General features: G+C 44.1%; 1 protein-coding gene across 8 annotated transcripts in view; it reads right to left on the minus strand.

The window, feature by feature from the left end:
* NPRL3 (NPR3 like, GATOR1 complex subunit) overlaps positions 1-27,393 on the minus strand; it is a 42,375-nt gene that overhangs the window by 13,109 nt on the left and 1,873 nt on the right. For 2 of the 8 annotated variants that reach the window (XM_051782310.1, XM_051782340.1), the window contains exons 2-11: positions 27,255-27,324; positions 22,795-22,833; positions 19,288-19,417; positions 15,958-16,032; positions 13,022-13,175; positions 12,119-12,200; positions 5,177-5,314; positions 4,306-4,462; positions 2,450-2,556; positions 1,087-1,216 (exon numbers count right to left, since the gene is read on the minus strand). In XM_051782310.1, coding sequence (XP_051638270.1) covers positions 1,087-1,216; positions 2,450-2,556; positions 4,306-4,462; positions 5,177-5,314; positions 12,119-12,200; positions 13,022-13,175; positions 15,958-16,032; positions 19,288-19,417; positions 22,795-22,833; positions 27,255-27,324 — 1,082 coding nt within the window. The other 6 variants (XM_051782317.1, XM_051782332.1, XM_051782327.1 and 3 more) reach the window with 5 other exon arrangements.

Below are 27,393 nucleotides of genomic sequence, written 5' to 3' on the forward strand. Positions count from 1 at the left end.
GTAATTAATTTTAAAAGGAGTACTGAGAATGTCTCCTGCAGCTAGAATAAAATTAATGCTATGATTTCAGCTTCAATTTTCAGGACACTGATTTGTCTGTATCTACTGTGAAGTCCTGCTCTTCCCCTGCCTCCCAAGGTGGCAGCTGACCAGCACATACTATTGGGATTAGACCTACATCATGACTTATCTTTATCTCTGATCATCATCTCTGCCAACCTGTAATTACAACAAATTCTTCCCTCCCAGTTGTGCCCGAGTGCACAAGTGATGTTGATCTTCCCAGTCTCTGAGCAGTGGCTGAATTCATGCAGCCAGCAGGTCATCCAAGCCTGAAGGCCAGAAACAACACCAAGAGACACCAGCCAAAGAACTCTGCCTGTGCTTCCTCTGCCACACTGAGCCGTGCTCAGAGGTCTGAGCCCCTTCATCTGGGAACAGAGCACTGTCAGCCAGGAGACTTCATATTATTGAGCTCTTTCTTGCACGTCACCAGTTCCCAGAAGTGCCACAAGCCATGACTGATGCGTGAGCAAAACAGCACACAAATCTCAAATCCACACAGTATTAACCCAAATCTGAACACTAAAAACCTAATGCTGTAACACATGGACTCCTGCTGACTCCACACTGAGTCTACTTCCTCCAACAGCCTTTCAGCAATCCCAGTTTCACAGCAAAACTAAGTGAACAGACAGTTTGCTTTCAAAACCAGATTGTGAACTTGGAGCAGATGGAATATAATAAAATTAAATGTGATTGTGAGGAACCCACAAACTTGCACTCAAGCCCACCTAATTTATGACAGTTTGCAACAAGACCAAATGGAGTTTCAGTTTTCCCTACTACATCACTCCAGGAAAACAAAGATTCCCTTTATTTTTTTAGGGCCGAGCTTTGGTTTTGTTCACCTTGAACATCCCCACCGCTTTTTGGCACGGGGACGTGAAACAACAAACCATAAGCTGGAACTGGAAACTTCTAAACCTGCCACAGGAGGTTCCTGACCAAGCACTCCAGGAGCAGCACCATTCCTTGTTCTCAGGAGCAGGAGGACAAGGAGCTGTTGTGCCCTGCCCCGCTCACCTCCTGCACGGGCGGCGCCAGCGGGTTCTTGAACTCCGAGAGGGACACGGGGAGGGAGAACTTGGAGAGCATGGAGGGCAGGTTGTGGCCACGGAACTGGCAGGAAAACGCCTCTGCCAAGGGAGAGTAACTGCAGGAGAGAGGGAAAGGCAGAGATCAGTCCTGCAGTGCTGGTCAGGGTGACATTTATCCGTTTACGCGCTACAGAAGTGCCAACTGCCAAATGAAATATCCTCTGTGATCTGGGAAAACCCTAAGGATACTCACGGCATGTTGCATCCTGCAGAAGTAACTAGAAGCTTTTGCACTTACATTCAGCTCCAGGACATTATTCAAGGCGTGGAGGGAATCCAGAGGAGGCAAATATAAGTGATAAAAAGTCCAGACCTGCGCAGTGTCTGGTCAAAGGGACAGGGACTGGGCAGTCCAGAGGAGGCAGGGGTGGGCAGGATATACACACAGTCTCTGGATGTGCAGCTGCAGCTGCAGATGTGGCTGTTCCCCCTGCCTTTGCTGACAGGACAAGCAATATGACTGATCAGAAGTGAGGGAGAGTCAAGTTAAATATTAGGAAAACTGTTTTAAGATTTCCATCTCCAAAGGTCTTCAAGAACAGCACTGCCATATATGACACAGGCACAGTTGTTCCTGAATGACCTCAAGGTCCCTTCCAGCCCTATTTTTATACTTTCATCAGAGAAGTTTTGATTTAAAACTATTTTCCTATAACCGAGTTCCAACACAGAGTCTAAAAACATCTCAAAATCCAGCACAGGAAGGGTTGCCAATCTTCAGCACAGCAAAAACACCCACCACTGCCTCCACATCTTCCTTGCAGTGCCTCTGCCTGCTCTCCAAATGGCCACGTTGCCTTTTGTCTGTGACAAGGCACACAGTGTAAAATGCCAACACATGACACAGTAAAACAGTGATGGCAACACTGACTTGATCCGATTCCATCCAGGTGATGCAGTGTGCCAGACACACAGACGGTCCTATAAAACACCCATTTAACTTCATCATGAAGCATTTTGTTTTGTAAATGCTTCCCTCTTGCTCCAGGTCCATACAGCCTTCCTGATATGGACATTCAGTGAGCAAGAGTACTAAAAATACCAACAGCAGCTTCACAGGGTAAATAATGCTCCCAGGGCCCACAGCACCACAGGAGCATATTGATCTGCTCTGCTGCTCCTGCCTGCCCACACTGGCTGTGCAAGTTCAGGCACAGGTAATGGTTTGTGTATTGTAGAGTCTCAGCAAATTCATACATGAAGAACGATCCCACTCTGTGTCCAGTCAGAGGAGGAAGGTGCCTCTGCACTCCTCCCCAGTGCACTGCTGCAGACACTCATCTACTTACAGACAGACACTGGCATTTGGAGAGAGCATGTAGACATTGTTTTCACAGAGAGGATAAATAATAATTGCTTTTCCCCAGTAAACGAGATGTGCAGCAAGCTGAAAAACCTGCATTGAGAAAACAGGGAAAAATTAGGGGAGCAAAAAGCACAATTCAAGCTCTCAGCAAACGTTCCACACAAGGACAGAAAAACCTTGTCTGAACTGAAATGAAAGAAAACTGTTCCATCCTTTCGCCCTGCCTTCAGAATAAACCCGTGGTTTAATATAACATGTGGCACATCAAAAAGCATTTGACAGGGTTATGAAGCTCCAGATATTCACTTCATATTTCTGAGCAACTTAGTATTTCCTGCCTCAAAGGAATTTCTTCAAACTGTATCAGTAGAGGTTTAGTCACTTTTCATGCCCCAAAAAGCTATTTTTCTTTATGCACAAAATGCATTAAGTGTTATACATGAAAAGTGAAACAAAAGAATCAGCCTCTACTATGACACAAACATAAAGGAAACCAACACTAACTTCTTACTGCACTGAGGTATTTCAATAATGAACTACACAAAGTATTTTAATGTGTTAAACAAGTCAGTGGTTGCTAATGGCTCTGGAAAAGCCACATAAATAGTGTCTATGAGACACAAAATCCAGCCTGTATCATTAGATGCATTTAACTGTGCTTTTTTGTGGAGAACAAAACTACAGAAACAGAAGGGAATTTCCAGAGTTCATTCACCCCACAGCTAAATAATGCCAAGTAACACCACAGACCACTGTAGGCAGAGCTGGAATATTATTACAAAGCACGACCTTTCCCTTGGTGCAGACCTATGATCAGGAGCACGTGTGATGATGAGCTGTGTTCTTCTCCCTGTCACACAGATTGTGTCCCTGGGTCTGAACTGACTCCTAGCATGGACTGGCTCTTCTCTTTTATGGAACATCTCATTCCCAATGACCACAGTCATCCATAGGGGTCTCTCAGCAGCCTCATGTTTTGTGTGAGTGCCAGAGTCTCATTCCCTCCACTGGCACAAACTTGCCTTCCCAAGGGCTCATCACATCACCTCCAGCAATTCAGATTTGAGATCTGATTGTCAGTACTGGAAAGGCATTTGGAAAGATGCTGGCTTGGAAAAACTGGCTCAAAATTTTTGGCCAAGCCTAATCTAGAGCTTCTTCCAGGGACTCCACAAAGTGTGTGCACCCATATGGACTAAGGGAAACTGATATGTAGGGTTGCACAGGCCTCCAGAAATCTTTGGTAGAAAAGATCTTGGCAGATCCTGGAGAAGTAACCTACTTGGCCATGGCAGCTGTAAATTTTCACTTGCAGTTTGGGTGCCTCCATTCAACATCAGTGTGGCAAAACCCAGACAAGCCACTGTGCTGTAAGTCAAGAGTGTTATTTGTTCTGGTTTGGGGAACGTGGGAAGGCACAGAGAAGTCAGAGCAAGTCTCCTCAGAGGGGCACAGGGATGGGACTGGAGGCAACACACACAAGGTGGACAGTAGGAAATTCCCATTAGACAGGAGGAAAGTTGCTGGTCACACGCTGGAGCAGAGGGGCTGTGGGAGGTAGCCCTGGACATACTCACAATTTGAACGGACAAGTTTCTGATCACCTGTTTTAAGGGACTTGCTCTGAGCAGTGGTGGGGACTGGAGACCCCCAGGCACTGCTGTCACCCCGATGTGGCTGCAGGGCTGTGCCCTTTGCTCCTCCAGCCTCTCCCCAGGCTCCAAGGCTGGTGCACTCTGCTCACAGCGAGGGAGCCGTGCCCCACACAGACCCACCGGCACACACAAGAGAACACCTCGTGAGCTGAAGGCATTTCACAGCTCTGACAGCTCCCCGTACCTGCAGCAATGCCAAGTCAGCATCTTGAGCCAGTTGCTGCAAATTCTTCACAGCAGAGGTAGTTTTAATTACTCTCACCAGGGCAGGAGAGCAGTCCAACGGGAGCTCATTAAGCAACGACTTCTCATCATTTAAAAGTAATAAGGCATGGTAAGGCCTGCAGAAAAATAGAATACATTTGCACAGTAAACTGCAGCTTGTCCTGAAGGCTTAGTTATTCCCACACCATGATACCTGGGGTCAGTCTAATGGTAAAAAAAGAACTTCTAGTATCATCTTTTTGCTCTAACTGGGTTCAAAATGACCTTATTTTTATGTCACAGGGTAAGATGCTCCCTATAAAAAGGGGATAAAAGATTATATGGTAACTGGGTACCCCAGTGACAAGGAAAAAAAGACTGCACTGTGCTGGCAGGATATGAAGAACTAGTCTGAAAACCACTCATCTGCATTACTGAAATACAGAATGGAGTAGAAGAAAGGAAAAAAGCAAGATTTAGTTACTTTTGCAGGATAAAGAGCTGCAAACACAGAATGCAGGAAATAAGGTATGATGGGGTCTGGGCTCTCTTTCTTCTAAAAGCAGAGTTACTTCTGGGTCAAAGATTAAAATGAACACACAGATCCTCTGACTGCCAACAGTGCAGGCCTCTGTTGCAGCATCCTCTCAGCACAACCAGCTGATGTGAACACAGAGGCTGTGGCTTCACAGCACCACGGATCCAGCAGCTTCAGGGAGTCAGCCCAGGGCCCCCCACCAGTACAGCCCAGTCACACCATCCCCCAGCTGTGCCAGCACAGATGTTTGCAGCACCACCCCCAGCACTGAGGGAGGACTGGCCACATCCTGAAGGGCAGAGCTTGCTCTCACCTGATGGATTTCAGACTCCTCTCGATTGCTTCTGGGGGTATGAAGTTGGTGGCAACATAGTGGATTTTGTGAGGGAGGCAGAAACTCACCTCCAGCCAGTTGTTGATGTGCAAACGAACCACCCCTGTCGTGCAGAGACTAAAACAGCAACGAAATAAATGCATTTACCATGTATCACAAATGAAAGCAGTGGTCCAGACTCACCCCTGCACAGGAATTGGATCAGGACAGGCAAAGACTCAATGCTCTCTGTCTGTCCCCAGGCTGGCTGAGGACCAGCTGATTCCCAACTGCAAGGGCTTCCTTAACTTGTACTTTCAGAGCATCATCCCCTACAGTGTTTTTGGGGAGATCTGAAAGACTTCACCACTGAGCTTCTGCTCCCTCTGCTCTTAACACTGCAGCAGTACCTCAAGTTAAAAAAGTTTCTTGAAGATCTACTCCAAGGCAAAGGAAAACTCCCTAGGCCAGAGCTGCAAAGGGCAAAGATAAATTGGGCACATTGTTTTCACCTCCAATTTCCATCCTCCTCTCCAAGGGAAAAGAAAAGGAGATGTCTGTACTGGGCAAGGGCTGTTACAAGCAGCACATTTCCACAATAACAGCCTCCTTCAGTTCTGCTCAGGTTGTTTGTTTCCTACTAACCTGTTCCTGCTTGTCACAGGGAATCACTAACGTGCTTGCTAAATGCTTTCTTCATTCTAGGAAACCACAGGGACTAAGCTAAGCCCTTAAGCTGAATTCTGACAACAGGATTGGAGTGGAAATGATGGACATCTCAGGCATGACAATAAAGTCTGACCCTCGTGTTCAGCCTGAAAGCAAAGATAAGCCTCTTTTACCGAAAAAAAACCCAGAAAGCTGGAGATTAGAGCCATGAACGTCATTCAGGTGGTTTTACAGGAGTCTGTAAATCTGGACAAGAGGTGGAATATACCTCTGCAGGGAACTATATTTACTGAAAATGGGCAGTGTACCACAAGGAGCTAAGCCAGTACCACCTTGCAAACCCTCACAACACTGCCCAGCCCACTGACAGGGAATGCTGGCCTGGGAACAGCTGTGCCAGAGGCAGTGGGAACGGGCAGGGAGGAAGCAGCAATCTTTTCACGTACATTGAGTTAGAAACACACACAAACAAATATAATACAAATATACAAATCTATCTTAAGCAACAGCTAATCTTGCCTGCACCAGAGAGCTGAATCTCTGAGGATGTCCTTTGATTTTAAACCTTCTCCCAAAAGAACAAGGGGGTTTTTTGGCCTAAAATGACATTTCAAAGCTTGCACTCTGAAAATTCCAGCCCAAATTTTAAATTCAAGTGTGTTGAGACTCGCAATATATGTCTTTTGTGTCAATAACTCCCATGAATTTCCCCTCTACACAAAACAGATTAAAAAACATGCCAGGAGCAAATACACGTCTTAGAAACTCTTCATGTGGTGATTTAGCCATTTATAACTAACATTCAATTGCAGGCCACAAACTAACATGCTCTTTTTCAAGTTCATCTGGCTTTAGAGAGACCTGAAAATTCAGCTTTAAACAAAAACACTGGGGAGCTCTGGCTGCTGCTGTAACTACTCACCAAACCACAACAGAGTGGTGAGGGAGCAAACATGATCCCCTCCTGCCTCGTGCATGATCAGACTCATTAGGGAAAAATCTCACTGCAGACACTGCTTTTGAAAAGCTGAGGCCATGGGTTTGTTCTCATATCTTCCACTGAACTCCAAAAAAACACTGATTTTTCCAGCTGCAAATGGAGCAGACAGTGTATGTGTTTTCCTTTTTTAAAAAGGAACTGAAAGGATGAACCCACTGTCCCTCTGAGCCTCTCATCTGCTCAGAGGCTCCCAGACCCTGCAGGAACATGCAAAGCACAAACACCTCCGTTTTTCTTCATTAAAAGCTGCAGCTCATCCCTCCAGACACACCCCACTGACAGATAAATCTGGATTCTCTCAAAATTCACCAAGGAAAAGGCACACTGAAGCTGTGGTTATCCACACCTTCTCCCAGGCCAAATCCTCACAGGAGAAAACATGACAGTAAATGACCAGGACAAATGACTTAAAAGGCCACCTGAGAGCAACTGGGGTGTTCAACTGGGTTACCCAAAAGCAGCAGAAATACATGAGAACATGAGATGCTTGCAGGGATATTTTCCCTGCATAGTTTAATATTCATGAAACAGAAAAAAAAATCCAGTTGGTTCCTTTCATTCTTCAGTCCAAGTGCACCAAGGCAGAAGCTTTAATTATGTAATTACCCTCTCCACAGCATAATTTTGTCTACAGTGCACTATATAACAAGAGTCTAGAATTAAAGACAACAAGAAAACCAGATTTTCAGTTCTGATCTGGATCTTAATTTCATTCTTCTGCATTTGCATTCAACTGTACAATTTCCAGCCTTCATTATGGCTTTATGCACATGATTTCTCCTTCATCTGCCCCTCCTTGGATGGAAGGTAATTTAAGTGTCTAATAATTTGACAAAGAGTAAGCTACACCCTCCAGCAGCAACACATGTGACTGCCCTTGGCCAGACAGCAGTTAAATAATGTCACCAACGGAGACACAAAGATTTATGCAAAAGGATGGAAAGTGAAGTTCTCACCCACATTTGCCTTCACTTTTACACCTTATTTTAGGGGCAGAGGGAGAACAGCAAAAAGCAGCAACAGAATACCAATAAACAAATATCCAGAGTCACAGTTCTCCAGTTCTCCTTTATTCTCCTTAACCAACTCAAACTGTGAAGCAAAGAGTGCAGGACTTTGGGAAGGTGAGAACACTGCACACCTTGAACCTCAGGGACACAGCTTAAGTAGTCCCTGACAGGAAACCCAGAATCCCACCAAGGTTCCAAGGTGCAGTAGGAATCACACCAGGAATTTACAGATGCCTCTCCTTTGTTCCTTGGTTCTTTCCTACAGAGTCTTCACATTGTGTGGGGATTTTCTGCAGTGTTACTGCACCCTGAGCTTTTCCACTGAGTTGACAGTTCACTGAATTATCAGCTGTTAATTCCCAAAGCTCTTTTCAGAGCACTATGTTTGGCCTGACAGGCAATATTTTACAGTCTATCTATACTGAGTTTTTCCTGCTGTTCTACCAGTTAACTGCTATCCAGAGACTCTGCTGCAACTTTTCCTTTTTCCCCACAGACTTTAAAAGTAACTGGGCAAAAATAGCTTAATTCCCCATACTCTAACTGGCTGTTAAACCCTCAAAGACATTCCATTTTATTCCATGAAAACTTAAGTTTCAACACTTTTTTTTTTAATATCTGGTTAGATAATACCCAATGAGCAATACTGAGGGATACATGGATCAGGATACTGAGGGGGATATCAGAGCCTAAAACTGAGACAGGGAGAAGCAAATAGGAAAAGGCTGTTTAATGTCTCTCCATCATAAGACCCAGGAGACATCTCACAACACACACAAGGAGCAAAGTTCAGAAGAAACAGAAAGAAACACAGAAACTAGTTAAGCCATGCACCTCCTTATCAGGGGATGCTGTGGTTGTTCAATATTTGCTCTGGCTCACAGGATTGTGGGCTGATTCCGGGAAGTGAGATCAGCTGAAAGCTGTTCAATACACAGAAATCCTCTCCAGAGCTGCAGGACCCTGGGGAATATTTTGGGGAAATATCACTGCTCTTTTGCTCTACTCTGCTGTGCCCTGAACAGCAACTGTGAGCCACTGCAACTGTGAGCCACTGCCCCAAAATGGGAACCCAAAAGCTGAGCATTATCTCAGAGAATTGCAGCTTTTTTCATAACTATTGGCAACACAAAGCAGTCTCACTTTAAATTTATAGAGGAGTTATGAATTTTTGCATACACACCCCTCATTTTATGTCTGTTCTATTTACACCAGAAATTAAGAGTATGTTTTCTAGTTTGGTGGAGCTTGTAGCTTTGGAGTTTGGTTTTCCCAGAGGTTGTAACTACTTAGAGCTCTGAAATTATTTCACATTTCCTTATAAAGGACACGTGGACTGTGCTTTGATGAAATAACTGTAGTTGGATGCTATTTTACAGTACAGCTACATCTAATAATTCGTTAAATCTCATATAATTACTGCACTTCTCGCTGAGCTGCTGAGGTAGGCTAGATCTACCAGTCAGTTCATATCCCACCAGACTAAAAATGTATGAAGGCTCTTTGTGTATTAAAAAGAAGAAGCAAACAATTCAATCCTCCCCCAAAAAAGTCTCCAAACTTTTGCTTTTATTCCCATCCAAAGCTAAGAGAAGTTTTCTAAAACCAGACAGGCAGGTAGCTATTATCAAGCTCACACATCACCTGCAGTTGCAGACAAAACTTAGTGAAAGCTGTCTTGATTCCCTGAATTGAACAGTGGCTTAAAAGAGACACACTGGTAAATCTGTCAGTGCTGGAAGTGTTGGCAACTGGAGTTTCTTGGGCCTAAAACAACGGTTTTTGTTTCTCCACACCAATGCTGGAGTTTGGGGACAAGATGAACGAAGACCTTCCATTTTCTGATCAAAAAGAAACATTCTGGTTCTCTCCATTAGAGTCCCAAAAAGGTCCCAGGAACTAGATTCTGATTTACCTCTAAGCTGTGAGTTTAATAACACTCCATTTCTAGAGCAGCAACAGCGTTACAGTCAAGATGTCCTGGGTACTGATCCTGCCCTCCAAAACACAGGCATTTCATTCAGAACACAGGGAGCATCCTGAACCATGACAAGATTCACACACTTGTGGTTTTGCACAAACCAAGTTGCTCAGGGACGTGTTGGGTCTTGCCTGAAATACCTCAGCACCATCTACAGGAAACCAAGGGCTCGGCAGCTCCTCTGGAGCAGCCCTGCAAACGGGGCTGGAACTGCAGAAAGCAGCAGGCACTAGGAAATGCTGGTCTGAGCAAATCTCCAATGGAGAGCTGGGCTCCATTTGCAATTCAAAGTGCTCTCTCCACCTCACTCCCTGTTCTCCTACAGCCAAAGGCTATGCCAGAAGTCTCTGTCAATTAAACCAGCACATTGTCACTGCATGCATTTGAAGGTTTACCCTTCCCAGCAGTCCTTCCTCCTCTAAAATCAACAGACCAAATCTTTCTATCTCTCCTCTGAGGTCATTCTCACTCCTCCACACTGTCTAGGTGGCCCAAATCCCTCTTGATATGTGGTCTCCAAAACTGGATTCACTATTCATTAAGCAGGGGCTTTACAATCCCCAGTGGGGTTGGTTCCTATCTTACAGACAAGACTTTTATTTTGTGCATTCTTGTCTATCTGCCTTTTCTGTAACCCCATGTCACTTATGACTAACCCTCATTTCACAGAAGACCACACAGACTTCACTCCAAAGCTGCTGACACACAGGAATAACTAATTCAGCCTGGACTTGCAGAAAAAAATCCTGTTTCTAGACCACTTCTACCTTATAAAAAAATATTTAATTCTATGCCTGCCTGGCAAGGTGCTTCAGCTCCTCTCAACTCATCTGATACAGGTGTAATAACCACATTTCTAATTCTCTCATAGGAAATACTAATGGAAAAACACTGCAGAACACCACCTTATCACCCAGGCAGACAATCACACTGTTAGCTATTCAAGTACAGCATTACAATAAAGTACACAGGCACTTTATATTTTTACCAACACAGAAGTGTCAAAATCTGACTTGCAGCACTTCTCCCCCACTCACAATGCCTAAATGAGGGAGAAACTGCCTTATTTTACACCTGGGGGACAGTACCAAAGTGTGCTTCTCCGTGGTCAGTCTGTTCCTCCTTATCTCATAGGTCATATCAGCACAGTCCATGAGTTTGGGCTCTGTGTTGCTCCAGTCACAGCTAAATGCCACAAGATGTCACTGTGTCCCTAAAATTTGTCCCTACAATTTGCCCTGTCACAAACACACAGCCCTAGAGGAACAGAAAAATGTAAGTTTAATATTAGAATCACAGGCTACACAAAAAGTTTAAACTTCTAGTACGTGTTTTGTCTGAGTTGTGTGGAACAATATACCACATTCCTTCAAACAAGCTGAAATTCATAGCTCTTAAACATAACAAAGAGCAGCTTATTTATTAGTTTTCTAATGTGCTTTGCAACCATTAAATTCTTTAGGCTCCCAGTGCCTTTGCAGTGATCCCCTCTGTACAAGGGGAGCCACAAGCCAGGGAGGATAAAGGGGTTGTCTGATATTATTCCATGTGCCCTAAGGAGCTCCAGCCTAATTCTCTGAATCCCTGACAAACACCCCAACCAAGGGGCACAGCATCTTCCTGCCCACCCAAGCCTTCTGTGCCCCTTTGTCAAGGCCCTTGCCCAAGCACATATCCTGGATGGAGGTGCCTCTCTTCCCAAGGAGCCACTCGGCTCCTGCTCAAGTTCAACACCAACTCCTTTGAAATCTTCGCCAGAACTTCTGATCCTATCAAGAAACAGCACGTTACACTTTCCATTCTGCTGAAAGTCTCAGCATCTGATCCAAATTCGCTGTCCAGACATGTACAGTGTAACCAAATGAAGCCAGGGCAGTACCTGACTTGCCATCAGTGCTCATGCAGCACTTTCCTCTCAGCTGCAGCTTTGGAGCACTTCTCCAGTGATATAATATCCATATTATGACACTTTTCAGTTCTACAGTTCACTTGTCATTATGTGCCTCCGTGCTAAGGAAGAAAATAATAATTCTTAAAGCTGTGACAGACATCATCAACTTTGAGGAACCACAAGATATCACAGACAGACCAAGGTGATGATTAGGGCAGCAGTTCTGCAAACATTTCACCTGACTGCTAGGCTTCACATTGCTCTGCCTGGTACAAAACCCAAATCCCAATGAGTCAACAGCAGGAGGAGGTGGATAAAATCCTAAGGAACAAGGCCAGAAGGTTTCAGTGAGGAACAGCATACTGTGAGCTAGGAATAAAATCCCATTTACCTGTCATATGTCTCTTTGAGATCTCTGGCCAGTTTGCACTTGGGTAGGATGTGATGAAAAGGTGACTGTGGCCCTTCTGTGGCTATAGAAAATTTCAAAACAAGAAAGGAAACAACTAATTTCAAAGCATTTCAACTGATTTCCTCTTCCCCCACCAGATATCAACCAGTATCTAAGGGACAGAAATCGTCTCTTTTTAATCTACAGTTACCTTTCAAAGCTTTTAGAATAATTCAAGTTACATGTTAAAATAATAACAGTGAATTATTGCCAACTTCTCCTAAACCTCAACTCAGTTAAGCACATGTAACTGTGAATTTGACAAATGATGATTTTAAATGCTTTGTTTTTATAGATGTTGTTTTAATTTTTAATGCTTGCAGCAAGATGATGCATCACTGTCAGAGAGACATTACCTTAAACAGTGCACATTATTATAGTGCATTTTCCTGAAGTACAGTCTATAAAGAGTCTGTAACTATTTGCTAGCCATGGTAACAACATATAAGAGTGAAGCTTCCACACAGGAAGTCTGGTGACTCAGCACACAGCATGAAAGCATGGAAAACCTGCTCTAGGGTGGGAGAAGCAGGTTCCATGTGAGCTCGTCCATCTCAGCCTGACAGGCAGATCCAAAGGGAATGGCTCAGTGCACAGTCTCCAGGGATTGTGCTGAACTGAGCTATAAGGAAAGCAAAGAAGACACTTCACTTCTAAACTCACATCTCTGCATAAGGATAGTGATCCTGGATGAGGTAAAATGCAGCCAAAAGCTGTCAATGCTGAAGAGCACCACAACTTGTCCGTGCTGATCCCGGCCACAGAAGTAAGGTGGCACAATCAACACTTCTCTGAAGAAGCGCTCCTGGACAAACACATTCCTGCCCAAAGCTCAGCACTCACTTTCTGACATGGCAGACACCTCATCCTGGATGGCCAGGATGAGCTTGGCCTCCCTGGTGAGGTACTGGCAGCGGCGCTCCTCGTGCTGCAGGACGATGGCGATCCTGCGGGACAGGTTGTGCAGGCAGTTTATCACCGACGGATCCGCGTTGGCCTGGGGGAACACGGGACAAACACTGAGCCACAGCCACAGCCACGGCACTGCAGGGAGGGAGAAGTACTTAAATAACGAGTTTCCACTGAGATCAAGAGTCAGCCTCTTTGGCTGCTGGCAAAAAAATAAATTTTCTCCAGCAGCAACCAAGCTGGAGCTCAGAGATGTCCGAATGTAACGGGAAGGGTCATGGATTGCTAAGCTTGTCTGTGTGCATCAAAGGAACACCACACCTGGAGCGTGATACTCCTGTCTGGTTTATTTTTCCAGTTGTTAGTGGGCCTTCTACTAGCAGAGAGCAAAGGACTCAATGTCACACAGTGAGAAAAGGAAGTGTGTGCCATTTGAAAAGGCAGAACCTCCCAATATCCAGGTTAAACTCACTGGGAGCAGGAGGGCTGCAGTGCCATAACACAGCCCACATGTTGCTACACTGATGTTTATCCTATCCTACTGACTGACAAGGCAGTAACTAAGTTAGAATTACCAGCACATGACCATCAATTTCATCCCAAATCCAAATGGAGTTGGATTTACACTCCCAAACACTTCACAAATATGGCTTGTTACTCCCACTGCATTCATGCAAGTCCCTGGAAAAATCTATCATGTAAGTACAGCTGCCAAGGGGGACGAGGGGGGGGTGAATGGTGGCTCCAGCATGAGTCAGCAGCTGCTTCATGTTTGTTAAGACATTTAAAGGAATTTAAACTTCTGGCAAATGATCTCCTGGCATGTAAACTAGCAAACCATGACTCATCACTTTTTTGATTCCACTGTTCTTGCTGAGTCACAACACGTTGGTAACCCTGAAGCTCAAACACAGCAGGGTCAGTGCTGATTATAGCACTTGGGTCTTTGCCTGCTCTGTCTGCCCACTGCAGATGGACACTCATCTTTATCTCAGAGGGCCCCCACCCACCCTCTGGGCTGCACTACTCCATCCTAGCAAAAAATTTCCCCTTGCTTCTTGCACAGCACTTTCCAGAAACTTGACTGCTCTCTGTGGACTAAGAGTGTCTCCTCTGGCAAATGGATTTAGTGCTGCATCACACACACAATGACATCAGTGTCATCACACACACAATGACATCAGTGTCATCACACGGCTGAAGTGCAAAAAAAAAAAAGGCAAGTTTTCCTAGAACCACTAGTAATTAGATGCTGGAAAAATGTGAGCTAGATAAAGTCTTCACTGCACTTCACCCAGTTCTTGGGAATGAAAGAGCATTGGTTTCACCCTTTCTGCTGCCACATGACTCAGTGTGCACGAATGTTTGTGTCTGCACGTGCATCTAAACACACTTCCCTACAGCCAAAGCAAGGGGCTCCATCCATACACCAAAACAACATCTCCTGGTGTGTGAAATGTAAAATCAACTCCTGAACTGCAAATGCAGCATTTCCTGACCTAACAGTGTCCCAAAGCACAAAACCACTGGATCCCCTGCAAAGCTCAGTGAATGATTTCTGGCTTGATTTAGACTGATTGCTGGGATAATTGCCTTGTGTGAAACCTGCTCCTCAGCTGAGGACAAGACGTTGGATCGGGGCCACGTCCATGTTATTCACCCCTGGAAAGCCAGTGGTAAAAAAGGTACTAGTGCTAAGAGGAGGAAAAAAAAAAAGGTCCTTTCACAAGAAAAGAGCTGGAGGCTTTTAAATCATGACATTATATCCAGCTGAGCAAAACTCAACCATTTCCATAAAGACACCTATTCCAGCTTCCTCTTTTATTTTTAAACAACCAGTGGGCTGTAAAGAGAAAGCCAGAGCTCAGAAATCAAATAACACTCGAACATAATGAAATTTCTAGGGCTTTATACCACCTAATAGCCGTGCCAGGATCCCTTAACACCAACATTTAGTCAAGAGAAAAGGCCTGAAAAAAATTCCAAGCAGAAACTACATATTTGTTCCAGGTTTCTGCAGAGCATCAAAACCTCTTTATTCCTCATTTGTACCTTCTTCTCATTTAGCTGCTCAGCTGCTGCTCCCTGGCACTCTCCCTCTTAGCAGTGAGATCACTGTAAAGGAGGCAGCTTTCAAACACCATCCATTAATTATAAAACAAGCCTGGAGGCACTGAGCAAAGGCACGTGTCTCTGTATCATACAGCATGAGTAAGGGCTCCAAACAGTGCTGCTGGGAGCCAGAGCAGGCTCCTGACTCTGCATGGAGCAAGTTGGGGTTGGCCAAGGCCATGGTGGGGGGCTGACTCTGGCCAGGCACGAGCCACTGCCCCGGGGGCAGAACCAACCCCCAGGTCTGAGCTGCACAGAGTCACAGGGCTCAGCATCCTGTTACTGCAGCTCTGGGGATGTGGTGCTGCCCTGGGCAGGAGCAGAGTCCTCAGAGAGCAGCCCCTGACACCCAGATCAGGCCCAGGCTGTCCTCTTTTACAGCTTAGTGGGACAGGGCTCACCTGCAGGGTCTACCAAAATCATAGCAGACTTCAGCTCACTCATGACTGGCAGCTGGGTTCATATCTGCTTTGCAAACTGCTTTCCTGCCTTTACACTCTGGGTATTTGAAACCAAAATCTCTGGAAAATGTCCTGAAGCAAACAACCAAAATTGTTTTCCACTGGGCTGGAAAATGTCACAGTTCTTGGTGTCATATTCTACGTGTTTAGATTTTGTTGTTTCAAATTAAAATATTCCAATAAAATCAGGAACTGAATGTTTTGTAAGAGATTACTGGAATGTGGGCCTACTGCACTCTCTCATACATCTGAAGCACATCACACACATCCATCAGATGGAATGAAAACAGTCCTTACCCTTAGTGCAAACACCACGTTGAACAGAATCATAGTGGGCATCTCTCTCTTTGGTGAGGGATCAGTTTTGGATACCTGAAAAACATTTTTTAAAAAATCCCACAGGCTAGTGTCAGCTGGAGCCAGTAACAAAGGGAAAGAAATTTAAAAAAGAAAGAAAAGCCTTAGTTATATAATAAGTTTGCTAAGAGAGCAGGCAAATCAAATTATATCATTAAATTTGACTTGTAAAAAATAAAACTATGGGGTTTTTTTATTATTATTAAAATGTCACAGTTACTCTACAACACTGCCTTTTGCTGAGCAGTTGTGAAGACTTAAACCAAAGCAATTTGGTCATGATGATGGAGATTAGTAAGACAGCAGTCTTACTTGGTGTCTTTGCTATTGCATTTTAGCATCATAAGGGTCTTCTTTAGCACAATTGTCATATATGTATTTTTAACTAAAGAGAAGTCCACAGGATTTATCATCCCAGGCCACACCTATTCTTTCCTTTCCTAAAATCCCCATTCAAATTGCATCCTGTAACAAGCTGTTGCTTTTATCAGAAAAAACATGCTCTAGAACACCAGTGCTAAAACATAAGGTTTGATTTTCCTTTCCTGCAGGATTTCAAACACGTTCTCCAGCCACTCCCTTCTCTCTGCAGCAGAGAGCTCCATCCCTAAGGCAGGCTCAGACTTTCTGGTGGGGAGGAAGGGTGGGAGCCAAGACAAGCAAGTGGAATTTGCACATCCAGAACCGAGTAAGTGCCGCCACAAGATGGAGCACAAAATGCAGAGGACATTCCTGCCTCCCCTGCAGCTCCCTGCTGAACCCAATCCCGATGCAAACAGCTGGAACCTGCCAGGACAAACACCCAACTAACCTAATGGTCAGTCCCAACCTATGTGTAGCACCTGAGATGGGGCAAAAGCAGAGCAGCTGGTGAAGGCACAGCTGCTGCACACCCACCCTTCCCAACAGGTCCCAAGCACTGGCAATGAACTGCTCAGTTCATCTCTGAAACCTCAAAAATAAGAAAAATTGAAAGAGGTGATAGACATTTTGGTGTTTTTTTTTTCCTAAAGTGAAAATGTCATTCTATCAAAGAGGCAGGGGATGGGTGGTAAAGTCACTTTACTGTGTTTTATTTGTTCTGGAGTTACAGGTTCCAGGATTTCTTGGGAGTTTCAGGAAAGACACAAAAGCATTTCCAAGTGTAAGGACTGATCCTGTTCCTTCCTTAAAAATCAAAGAAACTATCAACACTAACATCAACTGGGATGCAGGCTGGATTTCACATCACCTCCTGTCCAGGAAAAAACAAACAAACAAACAAAAAAACACAACAGAAGAAAAGACTAAGCTGGAAAAGAAAATGCTGAAGGAATTTGAAGAATTCAAAACATTGCTACATAAAAGGCAGTCTGGCACACAGGAGGAGGTATTTGTGCTCTTGTAACTCCTGAATCTCATCTGAGTAAGAATTTGCTGAGCTGTCCCATGGATTAATTTACTGCAGAATGAACTCTGAGGAAACCCAAAGCAGAGGCTGCCAAGTTCCACTGGTTGCTGCCTGTGTTCCATGGGAAAGGACCTCCATCCAGCCTCCTCCTGAGTGCAGGAGGGTCTCAGATTTAGACTGAGATGAACTAGCAGAGATGGCTGCCAGGTCTAGAGGATTCTGGACTCCAGAAAGTTCTGGGGTGCTCCAGGCCTGATAAGACACACCCAAAAAGAAGATCCTACAAGAAGTAACAAAAAAGTGTTTACAGCACTTTATAACTTTGTTTATTTACCCTAATTTAATTTACTTAGATAAACTGAAGTGACATTTCATGCAACAAGGATTAAACTGACTGGACGGTGGAGAGAATGTATAATATGTGGTGAAAAAATGCAAATATGAATTTTCAACCTCATTTACACCACATTTAGGAAGTTGGGCCTTTCAGATGAGATTAGTAAAATAAAGGAAACTCATCTGAGGGAGAACAGGCCACTGCTGTCAGGGCCTTGAGGGCACCAAAAGGTCTTCATGGCCTTGACCAGTCCCAGCTGGGTCCCCACAACACACACCCTAGGCCATGAACTGGGGGCCCCATTTAAGCTCAGCCCAGGGCCTAGAGGTGTGCCTGTCTCCAGGATGGAGCTTGGATCTGTTGGATGTGCCTGTGTCCTGGATGGAGCTTGGATCTGTTGTATGTGCCTGTCTCCTGGATGGAGCTTGGATCTCTTGTATGTGCCTGTCTCCTGGAGGGTTCAGCACTGCAGCCCTGTCCTCCAGCCCTGTCCCTGCTCCTGTCTCCTCCTGCCCCTGTCTGGGGTCCCTGCACAGACCCTGGGCCTGGTTCATCACTTGCTTGTCTGATGGACTTGCACACCTTGAGCACACTTCAATTCTCTCTTCCAAGACAGTTTAAACTTTTCAGGACTTAGTCTTGGTGATCTTCCATCACATTTCCTGTAGATTCACAACTGAGTTTCAAAGTGGAACACTTGCATCTTCTGAGGCTTGAGGCCAGCTCCTTGCTGGGATTAAAGCAGTCTGGTCCTCTAAATATCAAGAAGCAGTTACTAACAATCTGTTTCTACCTCTAATTATAGCTAGAATGCATAACAGAATTGGCAAGCAGATTTTTTTTTCCCTGAAAAAAAGAATGACACAGCAAATTTGATGGAAAATGAGACCAAAGCAGCTCAGTGACAGAGATCAGTGTTGAATTCAGAAATTACTAAAGCCTAAATCATTCTTACAGTTCATCAGGCAAAAGTACCAGGACAGGGGATATTTGGCACACAGAATCACATCAATTCTTTCCTGCATCTATGCAGGACCTTTTTAATAGCCTAGGTGGCCAACTGCTTCCATTCCAAACAGCTAAAACACAGGCCATGGAGCAAAGCCTCAATGCAAACAACAGCCTGACCTGGTCCACAAGAAAATTTTAGACCTCTTTCAACATCCTACATGTTCCACCTGAGTCCTGTGGATCATCTTCAGGAAGAGTTAAAAGCCAAACAAGGCTGATGCAGCTTTTAGCATTTGTAAAGGTTCTGGGTGGCGGGTTTTTTTAACTGCCATATTAATTAGAGGTGCTAAAAAGCTAACTTGCAGTAACTAAAATGGTTAGAAAGAGCTTTTTGAGCTGGACTTTTTTTTGAGCTCCCTCAGTTTGCCACTCACCATATTTATCTGGGAGTAAGCAAAAGACAGCTTGGAGCATCAGGAAGTAAAAAACAGGGCGAAAAGCGAAACAGGCACGTTCTGAGTTCCAAGTTTCCTCACTAAAGCCAGGCAGTCTGTGAGGAAGGAGGGTCCCCAGAGGGGAGCTGGGACCGTACCTGCCCCAGGGCGTGTTGGAGCAGCGTGGGATGGCCAACGAAGCGAACATTGTCGATCTTCAGCTCGAACTTTTTGCCACACATATCTGACTTGGTAGCCAAAATCGTTGCCAGGATGACATCTGAAAACCTTGAGGAGCAGAAACAGAAGTTATTTTCAAAAAGCACACCCCCAGAACACTCCTCCAAACACTGATATATTTAACTCGGAAGTTTATAAGGTTGTTGTAAATTGTAAGTAAATTGCTGTACCTGGAGTACCACCAATTAATTAAAATTAAGGACCCCTAAATTACATCTCTCAGATCATCACAATTATAAAACAGGAAGCATTCACGACAAAGACTGCAGGGTCATGCTTATTTAATTACATGCTTGGCAAAATACATTGGAAAGATTAGAGGCAGTTTGCTTAAATATAAAAACAGCTGGAGTTAGCCATTGCCTGGATTTAGCTGCAGGTTAATGAACTTACTAAGCAACTACATATTGACACAGCCTGTCACTCAAGCACAACAGAGATCTTAAAAGCCACCCAGTATGGCAGAGGGGAAGGCAAGAAAGAGCTGATTCAATTAGAGGAAACATACAGCCAACACTTGTCCTTCCTTTCCCAAAGTTCACCAGTGAGATTCCAAGTTTCTCACTTAACAGGTGACCTGTGGTAAGCAGACCTGGCCTGGCCTCACCTGGGCTTTCTCATCTGATAAATCAAATTCATGGCAGGGCAGGTCCTTCCCAACACCAACCACGGTGTTACTGGATCAGTGGTGGCAAGAAGGCAAGTACCTACAAGGAGTCTGCCCTGGAAAATACAGCTCCTGCTGCAAAAATGGGTAAGAACCCAGTGTGACAAGGGAAGAACTCTGCAACTGCTCTTCCTGATGGCATCACAACACTGGTCTGGTCTCTACACACACTTGTTTTCCTCAGGGTGTCCCTAGACAGCGAAGCTCAAAACCACAGGGAAGAGAACCTCAGCTGGTGGAGTAAAACTGTTGCTCTATATAACAGGAGCAGTGCATGGCTTGTTACTAACAAGTTCTTTCCTCATCTGATTTTCCCAGAGGTTCCCATTTAACCAAACGAATTTCAAAGCAGTTTCTGATGAGAGTCGTTTTGTTAAGAATGAAAATGTTTATTTCATCTCCTTTATTTACATTCTGGGATGTGTGCCCCTGGCAGACCATCCCCCTCCAGCAGGCAGGTATCCCTGATAACCCAGTATCACTCAGAGAAGAGGGCAGGCGTGGGTGTGTGCTGCAATCCCCTTATCTCTTGGCCACAAGTGAGCCCTCGATGCCCAGAGAAGGAACTAATGCACCATATTCCTGCTTCTCTCTGAGTTATGGACTACTACAGAAATTAAGACAAATGCACACAGCCAGGTCTTTAGTGGGACCCAGGGGAAATTTCTTTTATTAGACCTACAAGTACTGGAGATGAAGGACCACACAGGGACTTTATAAACTGTCAAAGCCTCTGGTGTTTGCACAAACAGCTCCCCCTGACCACAGCACGCTGATGATGTTTGGTCTATGGAAGGAGCAGCTGTGTACAAACTTCCAAATCCCTGACTGCCCTGCGCCAAACTCCAACCTAAGGACAAGCAGAGACATGGGGAGACTAGTCAGAGACTCCAGAGCCCACACTCCTCAGCCACTGCACTGGGCTGCACAGCTCAGGAAGTTTGGGAATAAAGGGCAGGACCTGGACTGGCAGTCCCTGGAGATCACACTCAAAAGAGGAAAAAGTCCCCATGACAGCAATGAGCTTTTCCTCCTCTTTTTGCCCCGTTCAGCTGCTAAAATAGGCTTGTCATGGAGCCAGGAAGATGATAATAACATGGATCCAAAATCAGCATATGTTTGGGGGGTGAAGGGAGGAGGGGGGCAAAACAGAAAATGTCGGCTTGCTCGTAAGAAATGAGTTCCCCTTCCCTCCTCCAGCCTTGGCAAAGGATACCTTGGGAGCTGGAAAACTGATCATCATGATGACTTTTACAAGGAATTACACCAGCAGATCTTTTAACAGATAAACGTGGTGCTGAAGGTAAGAGCTCAGCAGTTCCCCAGGAGAGCTCATGACACCAAAGCCCTGCCTGCCCTACCTTGTACAGGACTCTGTGGGGAGGAGGAGATTAAAAGGGTGATTTTGGCAAGTCTTCAGTATCTTCTCACTAGCAGGGACTTCTCTGTCTGGGAGAGTGCTGGAACTGCAGCCAGATGACACACTCAGGACAGATAACCCTGAGATAGGTGCTCCCTGATGGGTACAGACATCTGGGATCACTGCTGGCTCTCCCCAGTCACCTGGACTCCAGCCCCATTCTCCTCCTCTGACAGCCTGGATTTATTGGTTTGGCTGGTTTGGGTTTTTTTTTCCCCCAATGCTCTACATAATTTAGACATTTCTCAGGCCTCAGGACAATAGGGAGATTGAGGGACAGCAGATATGTTATTCCCATCATTTCAATTCATCACCTCCTCTTAGAAAATAACACTTTTACTTTAAATATTTTAAGACTCATTTTCCAATCTCTTGAGTTTATTAAGAGGGCCTAAAAATACTGACTTATCAGAGCCCAGGAGTTTGTTAGAAGCAGATTAGGTTTTGCAATTGGGCAGTAACGGTCCCTTCTCCTTTTATGAGATTAGTCTGAGCATTGTGAATTCCAGAGGGAAGCAAAATTCTCCTGTACTAAGGAATTCAGCAGGCAGAAAGTAAATACAATAAACAAAAGCTTTGCTTTGCCCAAAATATCCTACCACTCCTATCACAAGCTCAACATAGCAACAGCACATGGAAAAAGGGGAGGGGGGGGGAACCTCAAACACAAATTCATTTTTGCCCCCAAGAACAGATAATAACTTTTTATGTGCCACAGCAATTCAAAGCAAGGTTTTTATAAAGAATTCTTCTTTGAAGGAGTTTGGAAGTGGATATGAGTATCCAGGTGAGGTTTATGTTATGCAACAACCAGAGATGCATTTTTGACTTCTGGGGCCCTGGGTAGTTGGGCACTTTCACCTCACATCCCATTTAGCTTAGTGGGGCACCAAGAGCAAGCAACCAGCACAGCTGCTCAAAGCCAGGTCTCTGAAGAGCTCCCCATCATTACTCTGGGATTAAATCCTTTGCTCACTGATCTGTGCTTTTAAGTCATTGCTTATCAGAAAGCAATTTGGGTTAGGGCTCCTTGCTGGAATGACTACAATGCCAAGGCTTTATTTGTTGCATTCTCACAGCTTTTCCCAGTTCACAGAAGGGACAGTACCACACCCATCCTGGATTCCCTACAGGAAGCACAGAAATGTTAGTAGGACCTTTGTAATTATCTTGGCACAAACCTTTAGCAATACATTTCCTACAGACACTGTGATTTAGCATATAATTATCTCATCATTCGGTGTAAAACAGAAACCAGAAACAAAGCACAATTAAAAGGATGGTGAGAAAGGAAAGCCATTCTAGACAAAGGTGATTGTTTAGAACGTTTGGTCTTACCCTGAAACCAATTGCTCATCAGTTAGAGGACATTGGTCTCTGAAATGGGAACATGGCCATAAACACAAAACAAAACACAACAAAAGAAAATAAACGAGGCAAGTACACAAAATACAAAAGAAAAAAAAAAGAGATAATATTAAAAACTAGGATGAACTATTAAAGGGTTAAACTCCTGTAAAGGAAATATAATTGTTGAGAGGAGTCAAAAGTTAATGGAAGGTGAATTCCAGGGATATACTGCAGGCTTAGACTGACAACACGGAGAAAACAGGCTAAGGCAATGTAGTCCTTGCAGTAAACACTGGCTGCTGCAACGTGTTTTCCCACAAAACACTGCATTTATGGAGCTGGATTTGCACCACCCTTTTTAATTCATGCTTACCTTAAGAGAAACAGGAGAGGTCGCAGTCTGATTTAGAGCAGGTCCTAAAGTCCAGTTTATTCCTGCCATTTTCACCAAAGACATCCCATGCAGCCCCAACCCATGCAGCCCCAAATGACCCACAGCTTTTCCCAACTCATTCTGCTGCTTCCATACCCACAAGACTTAGGAAAAGAGGGTGCCCAGTGTTTATTGTTGCAGGGTTTTGTAAAGGCCCTGGCCCACAGAACCACTGCTGCTCCCCCAGGGATCCACACAGCAGGTACAAGTCTGGCCAGACTTGCAGCACACGTGAAGTCATTCTCTGTCTGCCCCAGGCAATAAATACAAACTTAGAGAGAAGAAGTTTTCAAGGCAAAGAATCCAAACCCCTTCCTTATAACAGGTGCACAGAGCAGGGCTCTGTAAGCAGCTGTGCTCACTTTTGTATCAGAAATACCTGTTCCCATTTTAACAGTCAACTACTTTCTCCCTCCCCCCAGTTAACAAGATAGAAAAGGACTTGCTTCCTGAAACAGATTCCCTAAATATACTGAAAAATTAATCAGATAAAAGCTTTATAATGTCCACATTAAAAAGAAGAGATAAAATGAAAACCTCCAACATTTACTTAATGCAAAACACAGCAGATTTCTGCTGGTCATGCCAAAAAGAGAACTCAGAGAACCTAAATGACAAACTACACAAAGGCAGTGACATTACAGGAAGGGTGTTTCAAGGGATGGGTGGATGAATGGAAAAGCACAGGCTTACAGAAAGGAAGCCTTTCAGAACAAACACAGGGAAGAACACTGGAGTCCAGTGAAAGAGGGACAGAGGAGACAGAAATGTTATCACAGGAGAACTACTGTTTGTTAGAGAGGGACAGTCAAATCCTTGTTTGTCACTAACTTGGGGTTTTTTTATAACAGAAGCCAATTAATGACATCAGTGCTGCCAAATTTGCTAAACGTCCTCCAGTTAGTCAGCCATGCCACTAAAATGCAGAGTCTGGTGTAACATATGTTACTATACGTGCCTCTTCATTAGAATTTTTGCTTGCTGACTCCACCACCTTCAGAAAAGCTACAGAAACCATCTCAAACCAATTTAATAAAGCATTATCTTACGGCTTCAAGAGGAGTAATTGCCTCACATTTTTTTCAGGGGGAAAAAAAAAAAAAGGCTGGCAGGCATCTCCATAAGCTATGGGGGGGTGTATTCCTGGAAAAGCACTCAGAAAACTGAAGGATGTTTTTAAAAAGAGCAAATGATGAAAGGCTGAGAGGGAGCCAACAAAGAGAGGCACTTGACAGGAAATTTGTTTTGACAGTAACAGTCTTCTGAATACCTTTTTGTTGCATGGCCACCATCCACACACCTCAACCGCTTTTGCTGCTCAACTTGCTTTTAACAGGAAGTAAAATCTATATTCTGAAGACCCAGTACAGCTCCATTGGCAGAATTTAATACAAACAAACACACATGAGTAACCTGGAGGGAGGATTATCATGAATAGGCTGCCATTGTCTATTAAAAAAAAATCAAAAAGCATAACAATGACCAGGAAATTGAGAGTGGACGCTAAAAGAAATCCAATTATGTATACAAATATGTTATATGGAAATGGAGTTAAGGCACATAAACTGATCTAATTTTGTCCTGTCTGAGGCCCTAAAGAAATATATACACCTCAACCCCTGAAGGAAAGGTCAGCTCAGAAGTAATTGATCTGGGTTCCAATAGCTTAGGCAAAAAGCAATAGCAAACCTTACCTAGAATACACTCTGTGCTAGATTGCTAAAAAATTAAATACAGCCATTCAGTATAAAAAAGGATTAATCCAGACCTCATAAGAACTATTGCAGCTACAAGATAAATCTGAAATAACATTTGCTACTAAACATGAAAACATGAGAAAGACCCAACCCTACAACATTATCCATCTTGCCATACACCACCAACTCAGCCTACCAGCCTGCCCACTCCACAGCCTCAGTCTGTGCCACCAAAAACATCCACAGATGCTACTGACATGCATTGATTAAAGTCACCAACTCTTCCTTCCAGAAATAATACAAAACTCCTTTCCTTTCCTAGTTTACAAATCACATGCACCTCACTCTCCACAGGGGATCTGCACCTTTTGCCTCCACTGTCCCCTCAGAATCTCTTCTACTACAAGGCACCAACTTCTGTTACTCCTAAAACTGTCTGATACAAATCAAACACTCAGCAATCTGTTGCACACAGTTTTGAAGACATGTTTTTGTTTTCTGCTGGAAGAAGCATCTGTGTACCTAAAACTGAAATATTTTTTCCACCCCTATCAGTCAGTGAAAGATACTAAGTTTGCCAACAAACCTTCTCTTGTCTAATACAAATTAACAGCTTTTCGATAAACCAACTGGAAACAAACAGGATTTTGCAAGAGACTTTGAATTTTGGAAAGCAGTACAAGTTGTGTGCTGGACCCCTCTAGCAGAACCAACATTTTCAGAGCAACAGAAATGCTGCTCCTCTTCTATTTCCCCCTCATGTGCCTGGCAGATACAGACAGATCCAAATAAATTCTTTTAAACACTGCAAGTTTAGTAACAAATACCTGACCAAGAGATTGAGCACAAACTTTCAAGCCCTGGGTCCTGGACACCACTACAATGAAATAATCTAAGTATTTGTTTAACATAGGTTATGTGCCAGCACATTCACTCTATTTAAAACCAGTTTCAGGAAAACAGTGGCAGTTTTCTCATCATTTGAAGGGATAAAAGCTTTTCCTACATCACTGCAGTGACCACATATTGTATCACACTAATTCAGCAACACAGGCAACATCCAACAAACAGCTACATATTAAGTGCTTGGTCCAACCTGCCAAAATGGCAGAGGCCATAAGAACCAGTATGAGACACAAGCTGGCATCATTCCAACACCATCTTAACCTATTTTAGGGAAATACCAGAGCCAGGGGTTCAAACAGCAACCAACAAAATCCCTGGGATAAGCAGTGCACTGAGCCTTCCTGCCACCCACAGCCCAGTGTGGAACACCATTCACCAGTTCCCAAACACACTCCCACTGGAGTTGTGCCCTGTTTGTACTGCACTCACTGCACATGCACCAAAAGACTGCCTTTGAAGGTTCCAAAGGCACCAGAAAAGGCAGGGGATACAAATGACCTCAAGCAAAATGTGTTTTCCTAAGACCCCAGTCCTGAAAAACCAAATGAATTGATGATGCTTATTGTCACAGGTGATTTTCATTTCAGCTACACCATTCTCAGCCATAAAGTTAAGAACAAGCTTACCTTTCTTTCTGGGGAAAAGTGATTACTTCTTTTGTACTCTGAGTGAAGAGCAACAACTGCCCCCTTTTACTAATCACAAATCACAAAGAAGATCTGCAACTGAATTATGGGCCAACAGACAAAAGAAACCTTTTTCTCCCCCAGATTTATCTCATATCTAGTAGTAATAAATTTAGAACTATGCAGCAGATTTCAAAAGTTCTACCAAAACTAATTAGAGGGTCCATCCATACGTACATACACGCTGAAGAGCACACTGCCTGCTTTCAGTGCAAATGTTACCCAGTGATTTCCTGTAATTAAAAAACTATCTTTAAGTCTCAGTTTCCTTTTACTATGTCACTGACACAACGGCAGCTATATCTGGAGGAACAAAATTAGTTATTCATTAGTGCACAGCAATTCCATACAACAATTACACAAGCTGGGGAAGAATTTGAGGAGACCGAATAATATGTCCAGTTAGAGGTAGGCAGGTAAAGAAAAGTGGAATTTTGCCAAAGGATTAATACTCCTAGTTTTGAAAGGATAGTACTGCCTGATACTGTACAAGCACAAAATACCTGACCTCTACCTTGTCCTGAAAACAAGAGATTCAGTAGCATTCCCTCATCAGACTCATTACTAAGAACCAAGTTGCTCATAATTTGGTGTTAAAGCATTTTTGGGCAGGTTGTCTTCTGTACAGTCAGAGAGAATGTGCCTAGAAGCTAGGAGGCAAGAGAGCAGGAGGCCACCTCTCCTCTGTTTCAAACTCTTAGGCAAGGAGAAACGTTTTCCCCCTACCTGGAGTCCCCATCTTGATCTTCTGTGGTGTCACCAGAGCCATTCACAGCGTATCGACTCCTTGGTTTGTCTAAAGCAGAGGATAAAGATAAATTTATCAAGGAAATACCTCCTTAAAGAAGTGTGATTGTGCGTTTTT

The sequence above is a fragment of the Manacus candei genome, unplaced genomic scaffold (assembly GCF_025592945.1).
Source record: "Manacus candei isolate 608988 ecotype Guabito, Panama unplaced genomic scaffold, ASM2559294v1 h1tg000002l, whole genome shotgun sequence".
Lineage (NCBI taxonomy): Eukaryota > Metazoa > Chordata > Aves > Passeriformes > Pipridae > Manacus > Manacus candei.